The following is a 13,226-nucleotide window of genomic DNA, read 5'->3' as shown; positions in this document are numbered from 1 at the left end:
TTAATCAGACTCTGCAGAGATGGGACCTAGGCTTTTAAAATAAATTCATTAATGATGATATTTCTACAGGACCTGAAAATTGATGTAAAGACATTTGGGTGAGGTGGGAAGGGAGATTTCTTTTCAAACCTGATACCAGGATACAGGGTAGCTGATTCTGGAAACTGTTTAAGCTGGTGCTTCTCAGACTCCGAGGTGCTTACGGATCACCAAGAATATAGTTAAAATGCAGATTCTGATTCACTGGATCTGGAATGAGGCCTATGATTTTGCATGTCTTACAAGCTCCCGGGAGACCCTAGTGCTCCTGTGCCCAGAACACACTTTAAGCAGCGCAGATTTTAGGGCATGTTTGCAGTACATGTGTTTTCTTTTTAAATTGTTGAAAACGGCCCACTGTATAGTTTTCGACGTGCATCTATTAGATTAGTTCTCTCAAAAGTCCTTTTGTGGAAGGAGGAGAGGTTGAGATAATAGGAAGGCTGTTGGTCTGGGTCCCAAGGACTGCAGCTTCACAGAAGTAACACATTCCTCTGTGCGGACTCAGCCATTTAACTCTGAAGTGGACTCAGCTGATAAAAATCTCTTGTTCAGGAGAACAATACATATGGTCCAGCGCTTCGTATTAGAATCAGGCGGTTTACTGTTCCGTAGTAAAACTGGGATGAGTCACATTTCAAGTCGTGCAAGAAAAATTGGAATTGTTTCACACGAGAAGAAACTCGTCGTCGTCTGGCGGGTTCTGAGGACCATCAGAGACCAGAACTCCCAAAGCCAGCAGAGTGGAAACCCCAAACCAGAGCAGGCGAGGTCCACAGGCCGCGCTCGCCAGTGACCGGAGTGGTGGGCTCGGGCTAGTCTCCATGACCCCCGTTCCGTGGCGTCAGTTAAAAATTCAGTCGTGGCGATGAGGTGGCCAGGCCAGAGGGCCGCGCCGTCAGGAAGCCGCCTCCCGCACGTCCTAGGGACCGCGTGACTCGCGTGGCAGGTTGGCCCCTCTGACGGCTCACGGCTCGCAGCTTTGGTAGGAGCCTCACCCAGCGCTTCCCGCGTGTGTGGACACTTAGCCGCCCCCTGGGATTAAGCACCTTCGGAGATGGTGACCCATCTATGCGGGTTATTAAAGCGGGCAGTTTGTGACGATCACCTTGGGGCGGGTGAACTTTTTAAAAATTAGAATTTGGGCAGCCCGGGTGGCTCAGCGGTTTAAGGCCTGCCTTGGGCCCAGGGCGTGATCCTGGAGTCCTGGGATCGAGTCCCACGTCGGGCTCCCTGCACGGAGCCTGCTTCTCCCTCTGCCTGCGTCTCTGCCTCTCTCTCTCTCTCTTTCTCTCTCTCTCTATCATGAATGAATAAATAAAATCTTTTAAAAATAAAAAAAAATAAAAATCAGAATTAACATCTCACTTAATGCTTCACGTGTTTTTTCAGAGTGACTCCCCAAACTCCCTTTTTTCAGGGAAAGTGGAATAGAAACGATGTTTCCCTCTTAACGGTGACGCAGGGGACCCCGGCACGGAGCGCAGGTAGAAAGAGGAGGATCCCGAGAGGAGGGCCTCTCTGCGACCAGGCCTCGGTCACCGTCACCGTCACCGCCAGGCCAGCCGCGAGGGAAGCGCTGGTGCGCGAGCCCCTGCCCGAGACTCAGGCGGTTATTGCGGTGCCTCCTCGAGGACTTGGGGCTTTCTGGATTTTAATAGTCTGTCACAGCGGGTGAGGAGAGGTGGGCCACTAACAAAGGTTTTCCCGAAGCAGATCCCTCCTCCTCGTGGTTAATTTTTAATCCCTACGCTCTTTCTAGTCTCCTCTGCCTCGCGCTCACCTGTCCGTAAAGCGTAAAGCTCCCAGGCCGGATTCTGCAGCAGAGCCCCTTGGGGAGCGTTGATGACCTGTTAGGTTAAGGAGCCCCACATGCAGACGTCGTCATTGGAGTCTCGGGTCTGAGAACCTCTTTTTTTTTTTTTTTAATACCACAGCTGATTCTGATGCAGACCCATGCTTGGAAACGTTCAATAATTCTACTAATTATCTTGCAGATTTGTCTCTTTCAAAAAAAAAATCATTTGGATTAAGACACCAAATTACAGCCCTTGTAAAACTAATAAACCACATTGGGGAACAGGATGTTTGCTCTCCTGGAGACTTCCATCCACGCCCGCATTTTTCTCCATCCCGCCAGTTCAGTTAAATTCAGCCTCACTGTGTCGGCACAGTAATATAATAATTAATGAACATATCTCAGTTTTATTTGATACTACAGTGGTGTAATTGCTTATCAGTGTGTGACAAACCGGCATCATTCTGGGGGCTGCTAGCTGAGAACCATTCAATATACCTAATGTTTTATACATAATATACAAAATGAAGTTTGTAGGAAAACCATTTTTTGAGCTGTTTGTTAATCTTTAAAATTTTCCCTGTTTCCTTAATTGAGTTCTGTATCTTTGAGGTTAAGTAGTGTAAACAGAGGAACGTTTCAGAACCCTGAGAATGATAAACACAGGCATTGGACTCTGATATTCAAGAAAGTTGCATTTCCTCTGTGCACATTTAAAAAAAAAAAGTCTAACGTAATGTGGATGTGACAACCTAGCATAGTTTTTTCAGGCTCTCTTATAATTGCTTTATGATTAAAAAAATCTAAAAAAATTTCTACTAGTGTTTTTCATGGGTTTTTTTTTTCTGCAACTCACTAAGATTTCCATTAGGAAATATCACAACCAGTATATTTACTTACCAGTATAGTATTATATTTATTTTATGTGTGTCTCTGTGTATAACTGAAATAAATAACTAAACAACACTTTTCTAGATGTGCATGCTATGATTTTCTGTTCTTTATTTTTTAAAAAAATGCTGGTCATGGGTGAATGGGGTCAAAAGGTACAAACTTCTAGTTAATAAAATAAATAAGACCTGGGGATGTCTTGTCCACCATGGCCACTATCGTTAATAATACTGCATAGTATATTTGAATGTTGTTAAGAGTGTAGATCCTAAAAGTTCCCAGCACTAGAAAACAAAGAATTTGTAACTCTGTATGGTGATGAAGTGTTTAACTACATTTATGGTGGTGATCATTTCTCAATATATATGAATACTGAATCGTTATATTGTACACCCTAAACTGATATAGTGTTATAGGTCAGTTATAACCCAGTTTAAAAAAATGCTGGTCGTGTCCACTGACGTCTTGTGACACTCTCGGGCCGTCATCCACAGGAGAAGACCTGTGCTAGTCCAAACTCAGAGACGCTGAGTACCGCGGTGGCTTCAGGGGCTGAGGGTCGGTGGCTTCAGGGGCTGAGGGTCGGGAGAAATGGGGAGATGTTGGTCAAAGGGTGCAGGCTTCCCATTACCAGGTGAATGAGTTCTGGGGATTGAATAAACAGCTTGGTAATTAGAGTTAGCATTGTATGGTATACTTGAATGCTGCTTAATGGAGCTAAGTCTTAAATGTTCTCATTGCAAAAAAGAAAAGGCAATTGTGTGAGGGGATACCAGTATTAACCCACCCTACTGTGATCATTTCACAGTATATAAGTGTTTCAAAGCCCCACATTGTTATACCTTAAGCTCACACAATATTATAAATCAGTTATATCTCTATAAAGCTGGAGGAAAACAAAAACCTGGAGGAAAACAAAAACTGGGGCGAATGCCTTTTTTTAATGGTGCAATAGCACCACCTTGTGGGCTTATCCCAATTACACCTTGGCCGGATCTGTTCTGAATAAAAGTAAACTGCTTTAAAAAAAAGAAAAAGTAATATTTTATATGGGTTATATTTTATGCTTGAAGAAGTAGAAAAATCTGAAAATTTAATAACGTTAACCTTTTATTTCAATCTTCAGTTGTTGTTTGTTCCTTACAGGGAATAAAATGAAACAGTCTCTTCAAACTTTTTTTCCTAATAAAATCTACCTCTTAACTGTCTTTGTATCTGCTCTTCTGCCTTTAGGACAGGGTAACCTTCAGGAGAATAATTGTAAAAAATAATGCCAAAAAGAGGAAAATGTATGAAAGCTTTATCGAGTCACTGCCATTCCTTAAATCTTTGGAAGTAAGTATATGTTTATGCTTTTGTTTTATCTTGCTTAAAAAGTTTGTTTCGTTTAGAACATTTAGTACTGTAGTAAAGTTTCTTTTTTTTTTTAAGATTTTATTTATTCATGAGATATACAGAGAGAGAGGCAGAGACACAGGCAGAGGGACAAGCAGGCTCCATGCAGGGAGCCCGATGTGGGACTCGATCCTGGGTCTCCAGGATCACGTCCTGGGCGGAAGGCAGGTGCCAAACCGCCAAGTCACCCAGGTGTCCCTGTAGTAAAGTTTCTTTGAATAAAAATTTACCCATATTTTTAGTTGAAAAGATTAAATTATGGTGTTTGTATAACACAGTATTTCTTTTACTGCCTGTAGCTACAGGCTTTTTGCTTTGTTTTAAGTAGACTTGTGTGAGTGCCTACGACAGATATATATGTGGTCTTTATCTAAAAGCAGACTTAATAGATGTTTACTCAAAGAATACAAAAATACTAATTCAAAGGAATATACACATCCCAACATTTGTAGCAGCATTATCTACAAGAGCCAAATTACGGACACAGTCCACATGTCCATCGACCAATGAATCATAACGAAGAGGTGGGAAATATATGTACAACAGGATATTACTGTATTACTCAGCCATAAAAAAAATGAACTCTTGCCATTTACGACGTGGATGAAGCCTGAGAGTATAATGCTAAGCGAACTAAGAGAAAGACAAATAGCACATGATTTCACTCATGTAACATTTAAACAAAACAGATGAGCTGAGGGAAAATAAAGTGAGAGAGGCAAACCAAGAAACAGATTAAAAAAAAACAAAACAGATTCTTAACTATAGGGGACAGACTGGTGGTTACCAGGGGGGAGGAGGAGAGAGGGGAGGGGGAAACACCTGGTGAGGGGGGTTGAGGAAAGCATCGCTGCGATGAGCGCCAGGTGTTGTATGCAAGTGTTGGATTTGATTGATTTGTGAACTAGGATTTAAATAAAAACTTAAAAAAAGAAACTTAAAGCAGGCTTCAAGCTATGGTAGAAATGTAGGCAGTAGCACTAGTTTGTCCAAACACAGTGTATCTTTTCCTTCACAGTCAACTTTACTGTTTAGTCCTCTTCTTCTTCAGATTGACACTCGGGGTCTCTTCTGTTTTCAGGCTACACTTATTCACTTGGTGAACTTGTCAAATCCCCTGGCTTTAAATATCATTTATATATTGATGCCTCCTAAAATTGATATCGCCAGGCAAGGTCCCTCTCCTCCCCCCCCCCCCCCCACCCAATGGCAGGCGCATTTATCCAACCGCATAGGTGACATCTGCTCTCAGGTGTCTGATGACGTCTCTAACCTAGCGCCTCCAGATCTCCTACCCCCGTCTTCCCCATTTTACTGCAGCTTGGCCAGAAGCCTTGGGATTAGTACTGACTCATCTATTGAAATTTGTCTGTTGGGTTGTTGGTACATGCCCGGTAGAGGTTTTGGCCACATTACAGAATGCGTATGAGGCAGCTGATCATGACTAGCAGCGTCTCTTTTAAATGAAAGGCAATCAGGGGCTGGAAATCCTAACGTACAGGAGAAGACAAAGCCAGGATGGGACGTCGGCTGACCGTGTGCTGCAGCCAAAGAACTGTTGCTGGTCCCCACAGCCTGTTGTCACCATGTGCCATTAATGTGGCCTGAGTGTTGCTGAGTCTCCTGATTTTTCAAGAGAAGCTGAGAATTCAGATTTTTTTGTGAGAAATCGATTTTAAAATGGTGGCAGTTCATTAACATGACACACATGCACAAAGCACACACTGCTCCTTTGATTTGGCCTATAGGCTGCTGGTCTTTAACTTGCGAAATAGATAAGATACGCATTTAGTCTGTTTGATGCTATTTTTTTTTTTTCCTTTGTAGGTTTCTGAGCGCCTGAAAGTGGTAGATGTGATAGGCACCAAAGTATACAACGACGGGGAACAAATCATTGCTCAGGTATAGTGGTGTATAGGGGCTTCAGCTCCGGGTTACGATCCGTTCTTACCGCAAGTCTTGATACATTTTTCATGTGTGTCTAGAACTAGTATGCAGTGCGGATTAAATGAATATTCCACCCAAGGACCTGTTGAGAGTGGTTTAATTTACAGCCATTAAGCTATTTGAATATTTTCTTTATATAACGAACTCCTGATGATCATGTATTAAATCGGCAGATGGATTTCAGGATAATTTTTTATTGGCACATGAAATTCAAATGTATCTACAATAAGATGTTGTCAACAATCAGGCAAGTGTTCCTTGAGGTGTAATAAGGACCCAGAAGATGTGCTGGGAGTTACTGCAGTTTGGTTCAGGACGAAGCCTCCTGGGGCTACTCCCCTGATAAAATTAATCCACAAGCAGCGTGTACTGTGTCAGCTTCCAGGCACGAGATGGGGGCCAACATGCTGTTTAACCCCTGATGCTTCTTTGGGACCCCAGTTGGAAAGGGTAGGACTACACACCTTGGTTACAACAGGGCTGCCAAGAAGTAGGATTTATGAAGTTAGTCGAAGTTGACAGATAAAGCACACAGATGATAGAGCCTGGATTTCTTAATTACAGTTCTGAAGCACTGGGTGGGGGCACCTGGGTGGCTCAGTGGGCACAACCCACCGACCCAATTTTGCCATTTTAACATGCATTTAGAGCACGTTTTGAGAACAAAATTGGGCAGCCCTGGTGGCTCAGCGGTTTAGCGCCACCTTCAGCCCAGGGCCTGATCCTGGAGACCGGGGATCGAGTCCCATGTCAGGCTCCCTGCATGGAGCCTGCTTCTCTCTCTGCCTGTGACTCTGCCTCTCTCTCTCAGTAATGAAAACAAAATTATCGGGCGCTTGGCTGACTTGGTCAGTAGAGTGTGTGACTCTTGATCTCGGGGTTGTGAGTTCGAGCCCGTACTGGGTGTAGAGATTATTTAAAAATAAAATCTGAAAGAAAAAATTACAGTCAGTAGTCTTGTTATGATTTTAAAGACTTAAAAATCTAACAGGAAGCTCTTATGATATAAAGATAGATTATAGTATTTTTAGGTATTGTCTTTTAATCATTTATAAACATACATTACATAAATCTACAGTCCACATTTTTGTGATGTAATCTGATACTGTGTTTCCTGAATTATATGTACTAAAGAGTTTCAGAATACCCAAGTTTCTCTAGAATGGCTTTGAGAGGCTCCCGAAAAGTCAGTATCTGCTATCATCTGTCCTGTACTATTTAATTCCGAAGGCACCATTGGAAATCAAATCAGAGTTCACCCAAAAACAAAAAGAAGGGAAAGTAGGGATGTAGTTAGAAAGGCTTTCAGAAGCCTTTTTGAGGCCCCGAGGTGGAGTGGGACATCTGTAACAATGTCAGGGCCCCCGTGGACTGCTTCCTGGTAAGGCTGGTGGTTTTCTCCTCTGTGGGCGCCCGTGCTGATGCTATCAGAGGAGGACATGGGGTACCCATCCAAGTGCTTCTCGAGGAGCACGGGATCAGCTGGCAGGGCAGGGGACCTGGCACTCCGTTCCTATGTACGCTGCCAGCCAGGCTGGGTTTGGGGCACAATTCTTACCTCTGTATTTGTCATATTTTCTTGGCTAGTTTTAGCAAGAAGTGTCATGGGAGAGTTGTTATTATTTCAAACAATTTTATAGATGAGCTCGTGACTACGTAATCATTGATCACAGCCTCTCAGTGTAGACGGTGAGGTAGTTTGTTCCTCTGGGGGGGTGGGCTTCACTTTTCGGGCAGAGGGTCCATACGGTGGAGCCGGACTGATCTCAGGGCTACGAGAGGCAACGAGAGTGCTGTCAGCTAAGTCTGCATTTCTGCCCTCTGCTTTGGTTTCTATCTTACAGGGAGACTTGGCGGATTCTTTTTTCATCGTAGAATCTGGCGAAGTGAAAATCACTATGAAAAGGAAGGTAGGTGTTTGCCAGCCCTAAGACTCCACGTTAGTGACGGCTTTCCTTTCGATGCTTACACTAGGGTTACTGGGTTTTCGTAGGCGGAGTGAGGGCTCATACTCTTGCTTACCTTGCCAGGGGAAGTCAGAGGTGGAAGAGGACGGCGCCGTGGAAATCGCTCGGTGTTCCCGGGGACAGTACTTTGGAGAACTGGCTCTGGTCACTAACAAACCTCGAGCAGCTTCCGCACACGCCATCGGGACTGTCAAATGTTTAGGTAGGAGTCAGAGCAGGGGACGTGCCTGTCCTGCATGTGGTGTGTTCGTGTGACTGTACTGATGGTCTCACCGGGTTCCCAAGTTCTATGGTCCCCACAAAAGAGAACAAGGTTAGGGTTCATTAGAATCCATTTGTGGGAACCTTCAGTTTTTTTCTTTACAAATTGTCACATGCCTATTTTGTTCCTCTGTACAGGCATGAAAGGACATTTTTTTTAAAGATTTTATTTGACACAGGGCACAAGCAGGGGGAACTGCGGGCGAAGGGAGGGGGAGAAGCAGGCTGCCTGCTGAGCAGGGAGCCCAAGGTGGGACTCGATCCCAGGACCCTGAGATCATGACCTGAGCCGGAGCCAGACACTTAACTGACTGAGCCAGCCAGGCACCCCGAAAGATTCTGGCTGTGGACTTCTAGGTCTAATCTTTCCAGTAAAGTTTGTGTTCCTTAAAAAAAGCAAGCTAGAACAGTATTTTGATTGTGTACATCCAGGTCTGTGGGCAGAGCCGGAAGGGCTGCGGAAATACTTCCTCATCCTCGTCCTAGGAAACAAACGTTCGGCTTTGTCAGAGCGCGGTACGGTTTTCTCTGTTGTTCAGCAGTTCATTCTGCGCAGTACAAATGCCCCCTTCAGCCGGAAGACCTCTGTCTGTATGAGATCTGACGTAGGAGAAAACTTCACTTTAACAGTGAAAAATGGAATTCAGGAATTGATGTAGACGGACATTGTAGGAAAATTGATTCCACAGTAATTGGCCACTGTGTGCTCTTGCCCACGGTTCAGTAGAATAAACTGAGCTTCCTCAGATCTGCAGGCTTCTTCAGAATTAACTTCTTTGAGAAGTCACTTTTGAAAAGGCTTTTCAGTAAGTATAATATTAATCAAGTGTTATACTTGGAGGAAAGAGATGGTAGGTAGAAACTGATAGGTGATTTTCCTGAGTACAGACAGGAGTAAGAGTAAAGGTAAAGTGAGTGAAACCCCATTAATTTTTTCCTATACTGGGCAGCCTGGGTGGCTCAGCGGTTTAGCGCCGCCTTCAGCTCAGGGTGTGATCCTGGAGACCCAGGATCGAGTCCCACGTCGGGCTCCCTGCGTGGAGCCTGCTTCTCCCTCTGCCTGTGTCTCTGCCTCTCTCTCTTTTTCTGTGTCTTCCATGAATAAATAAATAAAATCTTAAAAAAATTTTTTTCTATACCAAATTGAGTCACATTAAAGAAAATCTGAGAAATACAGATGAGGTTAGGAAAATCTAAGGAGTCACTCATACCACCACCACCCACCCGGTGATTAACACATCTTGTTATAATTCCTTCTCATCTTTATTTGCATGAGTTTTCTGGTTTTAAAGTTTTGTCAACTGGTTTTTTTTTCATTCACTGTAGCTTATTAGGCACTTGCTCATTTTATTTCTCATTTTATCAAGTTGTAACATTGTATTATGTGTATACACTTAAGTTAGTCATCTCCATCTCCCAGTGGCAAGTATGTTGGGGGTTCTGGCTCCGTATTTTGGGGTGGGGAGTTTCATGCCTGTGTGCACAGACTACTTTTCCACATATAGGATTTTCCCTTAGAAATGTTCTCAGGAGTATGCTTTCTTTCTGTGGTGTTCAAGGTAAACCGCCAGCTCTCTTGGTCCTTCCTAATTTACATGCTACCAGCAGTGCAGGAACGTCCACTTCCTCTATTCTTACAAACTTTGTCTTTTGTACCTTTGCAAATATGAAAGGCAAAAAAAAAATTTTTGTTTTAATTTGAATTTCTACAGTAGAAGAGTGGGATCATATTTCCCATGTGTATATTACACACTGAGTTTTTAAAAATGCATGAGACAGGCAAGGAAAGTGACACACGGCATATACTTACAAGCGGACAACAGCCTTTTGGCCACCACTTTCAACTGACCGGACAATAGGGTGAGAGAGTAATCATTATAAAAGGTAACACTGGGTCTTCACAGCATAGCATTGTAAACCCCGAGAGGGGAAGACAGTAGAGGAAAAAGAAAAATCCCTTGACCCCTTTAAGGAGTTCATATTACTGAAGTGGTGACATCAAAACGAATTTATTTTTTCAAATTCCAAGACCCTTGCCATAACAGCCCATTTTTTTCTTACCGTAGACCAGGAGCCTCCTACCCAACCTAGCATTGCACAATCACTGGCTGTTGATTTTTTCAAGTGGAACATTTTTATCCTTATGCCCTTTTCTCGTACTTGATACACGTCTAAAAGTACCAATGCATTAACACAATGCAGAATGGGCATCATAAGTGACTTCAGAATTTTTCAGATTTCCAAAGAATGTTGAATTTATGTATTTTTCTTTTATTCTCGCCTTTTCTTAGCCATGGATGTGCAGGCATTTGAAAGGCTTTTGGGACCTTGCATGGAAATTATGAAAAGGAACATTGCCACCTATGAAGAACAATTAGTTGCCCTGTTTGGAACTAACATGGATATTGTTGAACCCACTGCATGAAGCAAAAGTCTGGAACAAGACCTGTAGTGACAAAATTACACAGTAGTGGTTAGTCCACTGAGAATGTGTTTGTGTAGATGCCAAGCATTTTCTGTGATTTCAGGTTTTTTCCCTTTTTTTTTTTTTACATTTACAATGTATCTGTAAACAGAGTAGTGATTTAATACTCAATAGGCTTTACCATCACTTTCTAAAGAGTAGATCAAAGAAATATTGACATACCGATGAAATGACTTTGTACTCCACAAAATTACAATTTGAGTGAAAGGTTTATTCAAATGATTGTAATATATTGAAAGTATCTGTGTGTAAGAAGATAATTCAAGGACGCTGCCATGGGCGATTTGTGTTCATTTGGACTTCCTCGGATTGCTTGTGTTAGTGACTATGCCCATGTAAAAGGGAATTGGCAGTGAATCATGCTGGACAGCATGGCATCACATTCTTTTTACAACTCTCACTATATATAGTAAGTACAGTTTTAATCATTTTTGTTTTCTCAAGTTTTTCTGGCTTGATAAGTTCTGTGCTGGCCTTGGGCTACGGTGAAATGATAGAACACATCATATGCAATTTTCCAACCTTTTATATTTTTGCAATAAAGTACATTTTGACTTCTTCGGCATAATGTCAGCGACCAGTGGTTTTAAGGACGGGCAGTGTGGTCATTATGATAATAGGGAAGAGTCCTTTTTTAGAGGAGAGATCATTAACACAATTTCCTCATAAAGCGTATATCTGCTTCCTTTTTCCATTTTGTAGTTCTCTATACTCTTTAAAAGTTTGAGTTCGACATTTAATGTAACAAATGGTTTTTTAAGTGCTATATAAACTTGTCTTCTAGAAGCCGGAGATCTTACATATGCTAAAAAAGAAAAAAAAAAGAAAAGAAAAGAAAAGAAAAAACCACCTCTCCTATACCAAAAATATTTTGGGGTCCTTATCCACACACAGCATATTTCTCTGTTCTTTACTAGGTGTACATAATATGATCCTTTGCAGACATCTCCCATGGGTTTTCTTTCCGGTGGCAGAAATAAACTTTTATAAGCAAAACCATACGTAAAGATAAAAGGAATTTCTGTCCTGTCCCAATGTACCATTAGGCCTTGCCATTTGCATTAATGTAGGACTCAAAAGTGCAGGATGAGCTTAATAGATTTTTCATTGATAATTAATGTGCTTACTGTTCTGACACACAGGATGAATTACATTCGACCAAAGCAGTATTATTCTTCATGTGATTTCTAGGCCCACATGACCCCAGTGTCTGGAGAGGTTAATTTGAACCAGTAATTCACTCTTAAATGAGTAATTTCATTTGGGGAAACAAGTTTTAAGGAAATGTATACCTGGGGAAAAAATATTCTGTGGCCATTATAGTATGATGTTACTAGAGAACGTTTATGGTCTTACATATATAATGAAAATATGGTTAAAATGTGTTCATCAAATAATGTACATATAAAAAGTATGTAAAGTATAACTTAGCCACGTTTTAGAACACTGTTTAACAATTTTGCAAACTTTCTTGTAGGAAGAGAGCTTACAACAAGAAGATGACTTGTTTTCTATTTCAGATTTTATTTTAAAAGCCAGGTCTGTTAAACAAGAAAAAAACATGACGAATCCCCAGATTCCTGGATCATTATTCTGTATTCTTTATCCACTTTTTTTAAGAGATCTTGTTGCATCAGCTGATTGTTAACTATTCATGGAATAGCAGACAAATGCCTGTTTAATAAAGAACTCTGACCAAGGCTGTAAATGCCAGTTACATTATTTTCAGTATTGTTGGTTATATTTAAGTTTACCTTATAATAAAGCACACTTTTATAATAAAATGTTTTTAATGAAGTTTGGGGTTTTTTTTTTGTTTTTGTTTTGTTTTGTTTCACTTATTTCTTTACTAGGACCTCCGTAGCGCATATTGTACTATGTGAGAAGCAGGACAGGGAGGTGGCCCATGTGAGAGCTGCCTCCTGGGCATAACGCAACAAGAAAGTATAGTTCTTTATGGCAGTAGGTATTTACAGATTTTAACTATTAGTCATATGTGATTTAAACAGTTGTAGTGTGCTGCAGACTAATTTGGCCGTTTAGGTCTGCTAAAGAAAAGTGGCTAATCAGGGGGGAAGTGACATGTTAAAGTGTCTAATTAAAACACCTCAAGTTTGACTGTGGATGTGGATGTTATCATTCAGCCACAAATCAAGATTCTTTACTCTTGGGAAATCCTCTGTTGAAGTTTCATTCAAGGATATATTATGTGTAGCTACAAATTATTCCAGAAGAACATTCTAGTAACACAAGTGCTTCTCCTTGTTTTCTAGAAGTGTGTGTCCTGCATGTCATCATGAACTAGGGCTTGCTGCATGTATTGTAACAGGCACTACTTGTGACACCTGTGGGGTATTTGGCTTACTGTTAGAAGCTGGCAGGCCATTTAAAACGTGGAGAAATGTTGTAAGGGAGGCATGAGACATGAAGTAAGGGACCTGAG

At 41.8% G+C, this 13,226-nt stretch overlaps 1 protein-coding gene across 1 annotated transcript in view; it reads left to right on the top strand.

Moving 5' to 3' along the window:
* The window catches only part of PRKAR2B (protein kinase cAMP-dependent type II regulatory subunit beta), a 90,394-nt gene extending 77,814 nt beyond the window's left edge, over positions 1 to 12,580 (top strand). Inside the window, exons 7-11 of the mRNA XM_055301228.1 lie at positions 3,962 to 4,063; positions 5,951 to 6,025; positions 7,915 to 7,980; positions 8,101 to 8,239; positions 10,590 to 12,580. Coding sequence (XP_055157203.1) covers positions 3,962 to 4,063; positions 5,951 to 6,025; positions 7,915 to 7,980; positions 8,101 to 8,239; positions 10,590 to 10,723 — 516 coding nt within the window. The 3' untranslated portion in view covers positions 10,724 to 12,580. The remainder of the gene's footprint in view (positions 1 to 3,961; positions 4,064 to 5,950; positions 6,026 to 7,914; positions 7,981 to 8,100; positions 8,240 to 10,589) is intronic.
* The last annotated feature ends 646 nt before the right edge of the window (positions 12,581 to 13,226 follow it).

The sequence above is a fragment of the Nyctereutes procyonoides genome, unplaced genomic scaffold (assembly GCF_905146905.1).
Source record: "Nyctereutes procyonoides isolate TBG_1078 unplaced genomic scaffold, NYPRO_anot_genome, whole genome shotgun sequence".
Classification (NCBI taxonomy): domain Eukaryota; kingdom Metazoa; phylum Chordata; class Mammalia; order Carnivora; family Canidae; genus Nyctereutes; species Nyctereutes procyonoides.
Note: the sequence above shows the minus strand (reverse complement) of the source record. Positions and strands in the feature narration are given on the sequence as shown.